This window comes from Sorex araneus, chromosome 4 (genome assembly GCF_027595985.1).
Source record: "Sorex araneus isolate mSorAra2 chromosome 4, mSorAra2.pri, whole genome shotgun sequence".
Lineage (NCBI taxonomy): Eukaryota > Metazoa > Chordata > Mammalia > Eulipotyphla > Soricidae > Sorex > Sorex araneus.
Genome location: NC_073305.1, coordinates 156331217 through 156343737, shown reverse-complemented (window position 1 = coordinate 156343737; position 12521 = coordinate 156331217). Strand labels below are relative to the sequence as shown.

At 37.8% G+C, this 12521-nt stretch overlaps 1 protein-coding gene across 7 annotated transcripts in view; it reads right to left on the bottom strand.

The window, feature by feature from the left end:
- Window positions 1-12521, bottom strand: part of L3MBTL3 (L3MBTL histone methyl-lysine binding protein 3) — a 119823-nt gene that overhangs the window by 35841 nt on the left and 71461 nt on the right. For all 7 annotated transcript variants that reach the window (XM_055136913.1, XM_055136909.1, XM_055136911.1 and 4 more), the window contains 2 exons: window positions 2641-2755; window positions 2101-2203 (listed from right to left, as the gene is read on the bottom strand). In XM_055136913.1, the coding sequence (XP_054992888.1) occupies window positions 2101-2203; window positions 2641-2755 (218 nt within the window). The remainder of the gene's footprint in view (window positions 1-2100; window positions 2204-2640; window positions 2756-12521) is intronic.

The window sequence follows — 12521 nt, the reverse complement described above, 5'->3', positions numbered from 1 at the left end:
GGAGTGCTGCAGAAGAAAGATAAGCTGCAGAAATGGAGGGCGGGAGAAACTATATCCAGATGAAAACATCCCAGCCAATTTATAACTCCTATTAATCTTAATTAAAGCAGGTTAAGCCATCTTCAGACATTTGAAATAACAAAAATTTAGAACCTGTACAAACTAGATAAAGGAGGAATCATTTTTGTGACTAGGCAATCCAGTTAAGTAGCAGCTAGAACATAACCAAGCACTATTTTAACTTGTACTCACCTAGATAGCTTTTTTTTTTTTAATATAAAAATCGGTTAAGTGACCAGAGAGATAGTAAGTGGGTAGGGTGCTTGCCTTATACCCAACCAACCCAGGTTCCATTTCTGGCACTACATATGGTTCCCACAGCTCTGCCAGGAGTGGGCCCTGAACAGAAAGCACCTTGGTTACAGGTGGGAAAGACAGCTCCAAGGGCTGGAGCCCATGCCCGGCATGAGCAAGTTCAATCCCAAATTCAATCCCTGGCATTGCCACATTTCTTTATCACCGCCAGGGAGAGCTCTGGTGACCCCCAGCATTGCTTAGAAGGCTCCCCAAAATACAAGACAACAAAACAAAGCAAAGGGGCTCCATTAAATTCATTGGTTATATTTTCAATTGTTTAAAAGGCAAATCAGGGGCTGGAGTGATAGCACAGCGGGTAGGGTGTTTGCCTTGCACACGGCCAACCTGGGTTCAATTCCCAGCATCCCATATGGTCCCCTGAGCACCACCAGGAATGATTCCTGAGTGCAGAGCCAGAAGTAACCCCTCTGCATCCCCGGGTGTGACCCAAAAAGCAAAAAATAATAATAATAATAATAAAATTTAAAAGTAACTTAAGGGTTAAGAGAAATAGGAATTCTCATGTTGGAGTATACTTGTGATTTGTATCATCGTTACTACTAAACTATAATAATTTCTGTCACTGTCATCCTGTTGTTCATCGATTTGTTCGAGCGGCACCAGTAACGTCTCTCTATGTGAGACTTATTGTTACTGTTTTTGGCATATACAATACGCCACGGGTAGCTTGCCAGGCTCTGCCGTGCAGGCGCGGTACTCTCGGTAGCTTCCCGGGCTCTCTAAGAGGGGCGGAGGAATCGGACACGGGTCGGCTGCATGAAAGGCGAACACCTTACCACTGTGCTATCGCTCACAGCCCTATAATAATTTCACCTTTATTAAATTCTTTAAATTAATTACCAAATATTTTCATCCTTTTTCCTCATGATTAATGACAACCCAAATGACTATTTCAGAAACTACCCATAAAATAAGTCAGGTCATAACAACTAAAAGCGCCAACTGGTCAGAGTAAATCTGTTTTAAACTGAGAATATGTCTGCTCTGAGAAAGACTGACAGACACTTCAATTTCTACAGGATCACCACGGTAACCACGTTTCCTATGGACTGAATTTAAAATCAGTTCAAATCTTTTAGCTTACAATGAGCCTTTTGGCTGTTGATAACTGTTCTTGGAATCTGAAACTTTAAGTGATATGGTATTTAACAACACCAATTTCAGCACAGGCAAAATGATATCAAGAAACATTCCTAGGGTCATAAAATCACCAACTCTCTCAATAACGACCTAAAACACTTGTAACCAATTCAGGGTTACAGGTGAGCCAAGTCTATCTGGCAGTTTAGGGCAGCAGGTCAGAACCACCCTAAACAGGACACCCCGTTGTCATCATGCATTTTATTTAAATTATGTATAGTTTCACATTTCCAGTGAGTCCACAGGTTCTGTGAAGGGCAGTCTGTGATTACTTCCTGGGGTGGCAGAGAAGGTACACTCAGACAGAGAACACTGAGCCACGCGTGTGAAACATGCACATGTAATACATCTCTGTATGTGGCAGGAAACTGGGTCTCCAGAGAAAACCCACAGAGACATGGCAGATATGGAAACTCCAGTTAGGTGTCCTGGTAGGAGTCTCATTTTTCCCCTTATCAGTGTTGTAATGGAACAAAGTAGAATGGAATGACATTATTCAAGGCACGTAGAAGACATTATCTTGTACATAAGACACAGGGGCTGTCCATATAGGTGGGACATATGAGTGGCAGCAGGACTTACTTGTGGGGGCCGAGGTGTCTTGCTCTTTTAAAGTGGCCAACCCCTTTGCATCCTGGGGTTGAGCACCCACTGTGCTCTGGAGTTTCCATTAATTCTAGAGGACCTATAAAAAAAGACAGAAAATTTAAAAGAAAGAATAAACAGGTAAAGTGCCTTAATTTCAAAATTATGAAAATCAAATATGAAAGTGTCAAATGTCTGGTCCAAAATAGAGATGAAAAAAATACCCTAACCCCCTGCCCCAGTTTTTAATCAACATCACTGTATCACTGTCATCCTGTTGTTCATCGATTTACTTGAGCGGGCGCCAGTTATGTCTCCAGACCTGAGATTTTAGCAAGCCTCTCCTTACTCATATTTCCCAATGATTGGAGGCTCTTTTCAGGGTCAGGGGAATAAGACTGTTATTGTTACTGTATTTGGCATATTGAATATACCACGGGGAGCTTGCCGGGCTCTTCTGTAGTTAATCAACATACCTAAAGAAAATATCAAACGATACACAGGAAAGTGTTAAGATTTGTAATCTTTGGGTCTTACTTAAAGGAGGCTGAAGTGGATGCCCAGTTTTTGAACACCAGCCTACAGGGTGAATATCCGGAGAATCTGCATCTATCCAGTAATCATAGCAACTATTCCAACCATCGAAATGAACCTAGAAAACAAAAGAAAATTAATAGTTAAGTACAGCTCACTAAAATTTTTCAAGTAAAAGTTCTATCCACAGTAACCATTTTCATTCCCATTTTAGAGCACCAAGTAATTTTTTTTTCCATTTCTTCACAGTAAGCACTTTTAAACTAATTTCAAGATATTATCAAACCATTCACAAATGTCTGACCAAAGGTACTTCTGGGGAAATATTTCTAGAGATATAGTATGTGTTTCTCACAATACTATGAAAAGTGGCACAGATAAGTCTTCACATGATTAATCAAAACACACAGCAAATATTAACTAAGTTATGAATAAATCAATGAAGTGACGGAGACTAGTAAGGAACACAGCAACAGGAAAATCTTTCAAATAAAGGTCAAATCCCCTGGAATTCAACTAATACTATTTTTTTTAAATGTAATTGCCCTACTTAAATATTCCCAATTTATAAAATATCCATCATATGCATTTTAAAGATTTTTTTCCCACTGTAAGTAACCAAGATGTCTTTCAAAGAGGTTCTAGAGTAGGGGGTGCAGCCTTCTTTAGAGGGGACCAGCAGATGGTCTTCCAGACACATCACCTAGGACCAAATATATACCTCTCTTTTCTTTTTAATGTTGTGGATATACAGTAACTTACTATATCTTAGGAAACTTAAGCTAAAGTTTTCCTATATTTCTGCATTTTTTTCCTTGACTACATCCAATAATATCCAAACTTTTGATATGTTCCTATTATGAAAATGCAAGATTTCTATTTCTATCCAACATATATTTTTTTTAATGTTTAGAACTTTAAACACTGTGATTTACAAAGTTGCTCATAACATGGCTGTTTCAGGTATTCAGTGTTCCCACCCACCAGTGTGACCAGTTTCCTTCTCATTCCCCAAGTCTGTTCTCTTATCAGGAACAAAATAATTTAGTTTATAAAGCTTGTTTCAACATAGTAACAAAAGGAATTACCAAAAATGTTTCAGATGACAAGAGTTACAAAGCTATTCACAGTTGGGTTTTAGACATACAATGTTCCATCACTGATCCCACCACCACTGTCAACTTCCCCACTCGTGTTCCTGGGATCCCTCTCCCACCCGCCTACCCCCAATCTGCCATCCTGACAGGCACCTTTCTAAGTTTCATTACTGAAGTTTGGTTCTCATGATTTCAGTGTTGCTGTTCTGTGGTTTGGATATTTAACTCTATCCTTCCTTAACACCATGAATGTACCTTGACCCTTAAGAAACCTGTTTCCTCTCATTTGTCTCTTCTCCCACCCTCTACTCATTATCTTTCCTTCTCCTCCCTATACATTAGGGTTCCCTGCTTTAAACTACCGCATTTCCTTATCCAGTTAATCTAAATACCACATATATGTGATGTCATCCTTCTTTTGGGTTACTTTATTTGACATAATATTTGCAGCGAATTGCATGGTTTCATCATTTCTTACAGCTGAATAATATTCCATTATCATATAAATGGTTTTTAGTAAAATATATGAATAGTACACAAGAGACCTTTACTTACAATTAAAATGCTACAATTAAAGTTCAAAGATTCAATTTTGCTATCAACCTGCAAAAAATATTGCTTTCTGGTGATTCATAGGCTGATGAGTATGAGATATTTCTGGAGTTATTTGGGAATAACAATGAACACTTAAAATACATTAGTTTGACTTGATGATTTCAATGAATTGTTTGTAAAACAATTTATCTATCCTAATATGATTTTGAAAGAAGACATATTGTTATGACACAGCAGTACCGAACTGGTAAACTATATAGAGATGGGTTCAAAGTAATGCCTTTTGCAATGAACCCATCTTCTCAAGCTTAAATACCAAGTGATCCCAAAATCACAACTCAATAAATACTAAATCAGAAAAAAATGATGGTTATTACTATCTTTTTAAAAAATAAAGCAAAACAAAGAGTAGAAATATTAGATGATAATGAAAAAATGAAGAGAGAGATCAAACTGTTAAGAGATATAACCAAGCTAAAATTCATGGATCCAAAATAGAATTTCTCACCATTCACATAAATTAAATTCAAAAGTAGCACTTAAAGAAAGTTATTTAATTCAAAGTTACCTTTGCTTTCTTTTGATCAAAAGTGTTCATTTTTTTATAAAAGGATATTTGTTTCCTTTATTTTATTACTTTTTATTATTTTTCTTAATTTTGGTTAGGTACTACAAAATAAATTACATTTATAATAATAAATAGTACCTTTCTTCACAAAGTTACTGCTTTATAATTTCTCAAATGATATAAAAATACCTATGTTGCATTTCTAAGGATATTTCTGTTTTCTGTAAACAGTAATTATGCTGTTAATGCCATAATTCAATATTATGGAAAGTGTATTCAAATTCTTTACTAATCAAGTGTTACAATATTTTATCAAAAAATGCTAAAGCTGATCATGCGTTTTCTGAATTTCATTTTGGGGACACTAAAATCAATGTTCTCATAACTCACATTCCATTTGTTTTATGTAAACAGCAAAACTCACAACATCTTCTGATAGCAAAGAAACTTAAACCTCACATATAAATATCCTACACCCAGGATATACAGGATTATCCCTGAATATTTAAGAGAAAGGAGGGGGAAAGAGCTGGCCGAAGACATTCTATATTCATTAGATATGGCTTAGATTCTAGACAAATATTTTGCCTCTTTCCTCTCCCTATTTTGTTTCAAATCGTAATACAAACTATTTTTTTTAACAGATTTCTTTTTCTTTTTGGCTCATGGGTAGGGTTTTGGTGCTCACACACTTTAGCTCACGAGGGGTTACATACCAGGCTTGCACACTTGGCCTCAGTGCTCGCCAGGTTAGGTCTCTTGTAGTGTGATGCTTGTACATACGCACACCGGGGCTTGCACTCTCAGCTAAAGCGCACACGCTGTGGTTGGCATGTTCCCTATGCTGTGCACACTTGTGCTCAACTCAAGTTGTTCTTTCTGGCTGAGACACACACATACAAAATGTCAATACACCTTTCATGGAGTCCTTATATACCTGCCTGTGAGGTAGTGACAGGCGCTGGACAGCGCTCAGCATGGACAAGACACAGGATCTGAACTCATGATGACATGATGCTTGCCTGGCAGGTGCTCTGAGCAGTGTGCTACTCGTCCACACCGCAGAAATATATTCCATGTTAAATTCCTAAGTACTCTGGGATGCACTCAGAACTGACAGAAGAATGCTAGAGTATTACACAGCTTAAATGATACTGAAATAGTTTCTGAAAATCTTGATATGACAAAAGGGGTTCCTTTAAAATTTTCCTTATACATATGTAGCAATGTAGCAGTGTCGTCCCTTCATTCATCTATTTGCTTGAGCGGGTACCAGTAATGTCTCCATTGTGAGACTTGTTGTTACTGTTTTTGGCATATTGATCCGGGTTTGATTCTGAGCCCGGCAAGCTACAGAGAGTATCCCGCCTGCACGGCAGAGCCTGGCAAGCTACCCGTGGTGTATTCGCTATCTGATATACATTATGTAATAAAATTTATTTTATACGATTACATCTGTTACATGTTACATCTGATGCAATACTATTACATCTGCTGAGACCAATTTTGTACGTTTTAATTAGGACAGACATTCAATTTAAGAATAATCAGTTATCTATTTAAGATGAACAGACTTTAGATACAATATAGATTAATCTAGTACCACCTATTAATTAGGTTGCTGGAAATCTGAAAAATTTTAGCAGGTTTAGGATTTAATTTCAAAGGTAAAACTTGGTTTAGATCATGAACAGAAATAGGAAAATTATCTCTGACACGCAGCAAGTACAGTTTTAAATGATACATGTAAAATTATGGAAGAATTAACAACATGCAGTGATTAGTAGTAACCCTAAAAGGTATTCTCATTCTGGAAGCCAAGATAAGATAACAATTTAATTATGATGTACAGCTTCATTTAATCTCTTATGACTTTTATTACTTTAGTCCCTGACATATTAATAGGTTTTAAACAAAATGTTAGATACTCTTGTAAAGTTAAGTGATGGCTTTTACTCTTACTGGAAATAGTTTTGAGTTAAAATCAAATAAATATCTCAGATAAAGAGCACCTACAGAGAAAAATATGTAAACATAACAGTATTTTTTAAAAAATTCACAGAAATAAAGACTAAAAATATTTGTAATAGAAATGGTACACTTACTACAAAAAATATATAAAAGCAATTTGGCAATAATGTTCAAGTTAAGTTCTAAAGAAAACAGACTATTGTGTTAGTGGGATGCCACTGGAACTATATAATAAAACAATTAAAAATACAAAATATACTCTGGCACTCCTCTGTCCTACTGGTTTCCCCCTATACATTTCTAAAATATAAAGTTTTTGGAAAGTCTGATTTTGCTTTGTTTTTGTTTTTGTTTGTTGGAGTGTGGGATACACTTGGTGTTACTCAGGAGTTTTTCCCAAATCTGTGATCAAACAAGATCCTCCTCCATGCCAATCATATAGTCAGTCAACTGAGCTACCTCTGCAGCCAAAAATTTACATTATTTTTTTGAGCATTTATCTGATTTATTCTTGAAAATGTTGCTGTCTTTAATTTTAATTTTACCTCTTCTAGTTTTAGAGTCATTGTTACTGATATTTGTTACAGAATACAAAAAAAAAGATTGCCCCCTCTTTTGAATATATTTTGTTTTTCTCAGACTAATGTCACATTTTATTTTACTTCATGACATTAATACAGAATCTCACTATAAATCAATTTTCAATAGGCAATTCCACAATCATAGGATTGGAGTAGAAAGAGGTATAGAAAATACAGCAATATTGTTTATAGAAAGAAAAACCTAGAATGTATGCATGGAAATTTCTTGAGTTCGATACAATATTTTTTAAAATTTATTTTATTGAATCGCCACGTGGAAAGTTACAGTTTTCAGGCTTATGTCTCAGTTATACAATGCTCAAACACCCGTCCTTTCACCAGTGCCCATATTCCACCACCAAAAAGAAAAAAAAAAAAGAAAAAACCCAGTATACATCCGATGCCCCACCCCCCAACCACCCCACCTGCATAACTGAAAAAAAATTTTTACATTATTTTTTTAAGTATGACTTGGGGGGCCAGAGAGACAGTAAAGCAGGCAAAATGCTTGCTTTTCATGAGATGGACTTGGGTTCATTCCCTGGCTCCATATACGCTCCCCTCGTACCCTGCTCGGAGTGATCCCCGCGCACAGAGCTAGGAGTAAGCTCTGACCCTTGCTGGGTGTGGCCAAACAAACAAAAATTGATTTATTTAGACTATCTATTCAAGTGAGAGACAATGCATCAAAATACATTTTAAACCCAGGGGCTCCTCTTTTCTGAGATGAAAGCCACATCTTTAAAAACGGATTAAAGCAACTGACAGGTGAAAAATGGCAATGCCGGTTGTGGTGGGCAACGCAGCTGACCTCCTAGTGGAGGGTAGACACTCAGGTGCTCGTGGCAGCAGCAGAGCCAGCCAGCTCAGTCTGCAGAACCCATGAAGAACTTAATTCTGATGCATGGGGGAGGGAAGCGGGAGGGTTTGACAAACGGCGGAACCGGCTCAGCATTGGAAGAGAGAGTGGTTAGAACCCTCAGTGGGATCTTCCACCCATCAAAATATCTGCAGTCATCAAGGCTGCAGGACTGCAAAGGTCTACTTTCTAAGGAAGTAAAATTCCAGAGGTGCTGTGGTGAAGGGCTGATGGAAGCTGAAGGTTTAGGTAAGAGTTTGCACATTCAACATAGTACCCAGGAGGTCTTGTCCACCTAGTAGCCAGGAGCTTCATCCCTTTCCAGGGACGAAACTGGCAGAAATTGAAAAGCATCAGAGAAAAGATTCACATGCCAACAAATGGAATTATTTCCTTGTGAAAAAGCTGGCTCCTTGCTCTCTTCTCCCGCAGTGAAGCCTATTAGTCAATAAATCCCACCTATGAAAACCAGCCAATTTCCAGTGCCTTTTCCTTAATGTGAAGAGCTATTTAAGAAGCTGACATTTGAGGAAAGCCCCATAGAAAGAGAGATCAAACTAAATTAAGCAAAGAGAAACTTAGAGGAAATAAACACACACAATTAATCAAAACTGGTACTAGTATTTTTAGATAAGAAAAAAATACTGTTTCTGGAAATAAAGAGGAACCATTAAAAAAACTTGAAAAAATGAAAAAAAATTAAAATGGACCAAAGTAATAAGATTTGGAAAAGAGAACAGACACCTCTTAGCTAAAACAAGGAAATTATAAAATAATCATTGTAAATATAAAGCCGTTAAGACCTGAGAAAGAGAATAGACAGATATTTCTCTAAGCAAGTAGAATTTTAAAACTCAGAGCATAACAGAATAAAAATACTAACTCCAGGGGATAAATTTAAGAGGCTTAGTACAAAGAAGTGAAAATTCTAGAAAGAAAATAGAAAATAAGACATCTCTGTGATAGAAGAACAACCAAGGAGTCCAAAAAGCTGGTGCACATGCCTGACTCAGTAATTTCAGAGAATTTCGATCCCCTAGCACTCCACAGTACCTCAAGCACTACTGTTACATCCCTGACGGCCCCAGCACTATATTGTCTAGGCTGCATCCCATGCCCTGACCCCTGCCGCCACCCCTTAGCATTACTTAGAAGCCAACACCAGGAGAAAAGTAATACAGGAACAGTACAAGAAGTCATAGAATAGGAAATTGACAAATAAATATGAAACTGGCTTGTAAAAAAAGCATAAGGACCCTCTCTGATAAGTGAAAAACGATTCTCACACCAAGATATATTATCACAAAATAGAAGAACATCACGAACAGTGGTAGTAGTTCCAGAGAAAAGGAACTCTGTCAAGAGAAAAGGCATCAAATGATCTTAAATGTCCAGCATAGTAACACTTGGTTTGAAAAAAAAAATCAAACAACACATTTACTTTATGAAGAGAAATGGTTCTCTACATGAAATTCTCTCCAAGTCACAGTTCAAACATTTGACTAATATACTGACATGTTAACATTAAGTATGAGTCAAAATATACATGTATGAAAATACATGTTTTCTTGGAAAATAATAAGATGTGTCTTAGTAGGTAAGTGAATGCAAAGTATGAGATTCAGAAAAAGTGAAAGTCAATACAGTCTTCCAACAAAGCAGTCTCAGGATAAAAGCTGAAAGTTCATTTTAAGGCTGAGTAGCACCACTGCTTTAGAATATATTGGTGACTGTTGTGTTGGGTATGAGGGGAAAGACATTAATAGAAGGTTTAAAAGCATACTTGAACTTCTGAGCAAAAGACATGTCAGATTTATTGAAACACTTGTAAAAAGCTGATAAGAAAAGAGAAAATTAAAAATCAAAATACAAAGGATTTTCTGACTCCGGGAAAATCAAAATGTCATTAAAAAAGACTACTGAGCAATGAACATTGGTTACTTATAACAACATAAATATGTAAAAGCAAAGAACAACATGAAATACTACTGAAAAACTACTGAAAGGAGAAAGGCAAGAACTCATTTGTGGAGTATAGAATAACATCACATGAGGCTGACACCCAAGGACAGTAGATACAAGGGCCAGGAGGAATGCCCCATAGCTGGAAGACTGCTTCATGAGCAGAGGGGAGAAGGTAGATGGAATAGAGAAGGGATCACTAAGAAAATGACGGCTGGAGGAACCAGTTGGAATAGGAGATGCATGCCAAAAGTAGGTAATGGACCAAACATGATGACCTTTCAGTGTCTTTGTTGCAAGCCATAATGCCCAAAAGTAGAGAGAGAGTATGGGAAAAATAGTCTACCATGGAGGCAGGGGGAGGGTGGAAAAGGGGGGTATACCGGGGGATATTGGTAGTGGGGAATGTGCACAGGTGGAGGGATGAGTGTTTGATCATTGTGAGATTGTAACTCAAACATGAACACTTGTAACTATATCACTGTATTTTAATAAAATAAAATAAAATAAAATAAAATAAAATAAAGGGGAAAAAAGATGTAAGTCCTGAACTACTGCTAGGAGAAGGAAATAAACCATATTGAAAGTTGATGGATAAAGAAAGTAGATTGTGGGGTGGGGAGGGGGGATGTGTAGGAGAATTGTATTATATTCTCACGTCCCTAAAAACAAAATTGATCTCAAAAATATTCTGCTCATTATTTAAAGATGAGTCTCTTGCCCGCACGCCTGGCTGCATTCCCCGGGGCCCCTCGGAGGGGATGGGCTCCAGCTTCCCTCCCCACCCCAAACAGAGCTCCTGGAGGCTGAAGATCACCGGAACCTAGCTGCAGCCATGCTGGAGGGTCCTCTCTACATGTTCAGACAGGCCTCATGCATGAAGGTACGGCAGAAGAACCCAGGTGTGTGTAATCCCATCAATGGCCAACATCCAGAGACTCAGAAGCAAGCTCTCAGAAACGGTATCTTTAGCCTACCTCTCCCTCTAGGAGAAACTGGCAGTCTTCTGAGAGTTTCCTGCCCCCATGGGACAGCCTTGCAAGCTCCCCATGGTGTATTCATATGCAAAATCCAGTAACAAGCTGGATCTCATTCCCCTGACCCTGAAGAGCCCCCAGTACAACATCTTTAGGAGGGCCAAGTCGAAATAGACTTCTAAGATCTCAGGGAAAGGACAAAATGAGATGTTACTGAGCCTGCCTGAGAAATCGGTGATAAACAGGATATTGTGATTGTGATTTGATTGATTTTTTTAAATCTCAATATCATATAATAAAACAGGTAAAATCTAAGAATTTCTTAACTGTGGTAGCTCAAGATATAAAATATACTATGTAAATAAAAAAATACTTAATTTAACCTGTGTTGATTCTATCCAATAAACCTGAAATATTTTGTTGCATTAATAACTTAATATATATTCTGCTTCATCATTGAAGACAGGAGGTCCCTGTTATTAGTTTCTGTATTATTAGAAACTTTTTTTGCTGAAACCTTTTATATTCTCAGAAGATGCTGACAAATCCTGAAACAGTCATTGTTACCTGTTCACTGACCTTTTGTAGATTCATAAACACACTGATATTTGTCCAGTTTTAACTTTAGATATGAAATCCATGCCAGTAATTATGAAAAAAGATGATTGGCATCTATAAACCTCAGAGTCAGCTCTTTTGGGGCTGTTAAAAAATGACCAGAGCATTTCATTGAAAATAAAATTTAGGTGGGAGCAAAAAGAGTTGGATTCTAGTTTAAATTTTCTCATCACCTAACAGATATTGCCAAGTCAAAATTTTTTTCTGAGGTAATGTAAAAGAGTTAATCTAATTTTTTTAATTATTAAAGTAATATTGAAGTTGAGTTTCAGTCCTTGCCCCGAGTTAGAGCCCTGGCAGCTGAAGACCTCCAGAACCCAGCCACAGCACCTCTCCACACATTCAGACGAGCTCATGCATGAAGGAACCGGCAGAGGAACCCAGGTGTGTGGGACCTGGGGCTGAGACCTCCAAGCCTGCTCGGATCAGGACTGGGCCTCCTCCACCCAGACCCCCCATTTTCCAGTAGCTTGGCAGCCACACCCACAAACTGCCCAGGCAGCGCAGTGTAATCTCATCAACAGCCACGATCCAGAGACTATAAAACAATGCTAATGGAAGCACGTGGCCACAATGCCTCTTAAAGCTTAGTTCTCCCTCTTGGAGAACCTGGCAAGGTACCAAGATCATCCTGCCCACACAGCAGAGCCTGGCAAGCTCTCCATGGTGTATTCAATATACCAAATACACTAATAT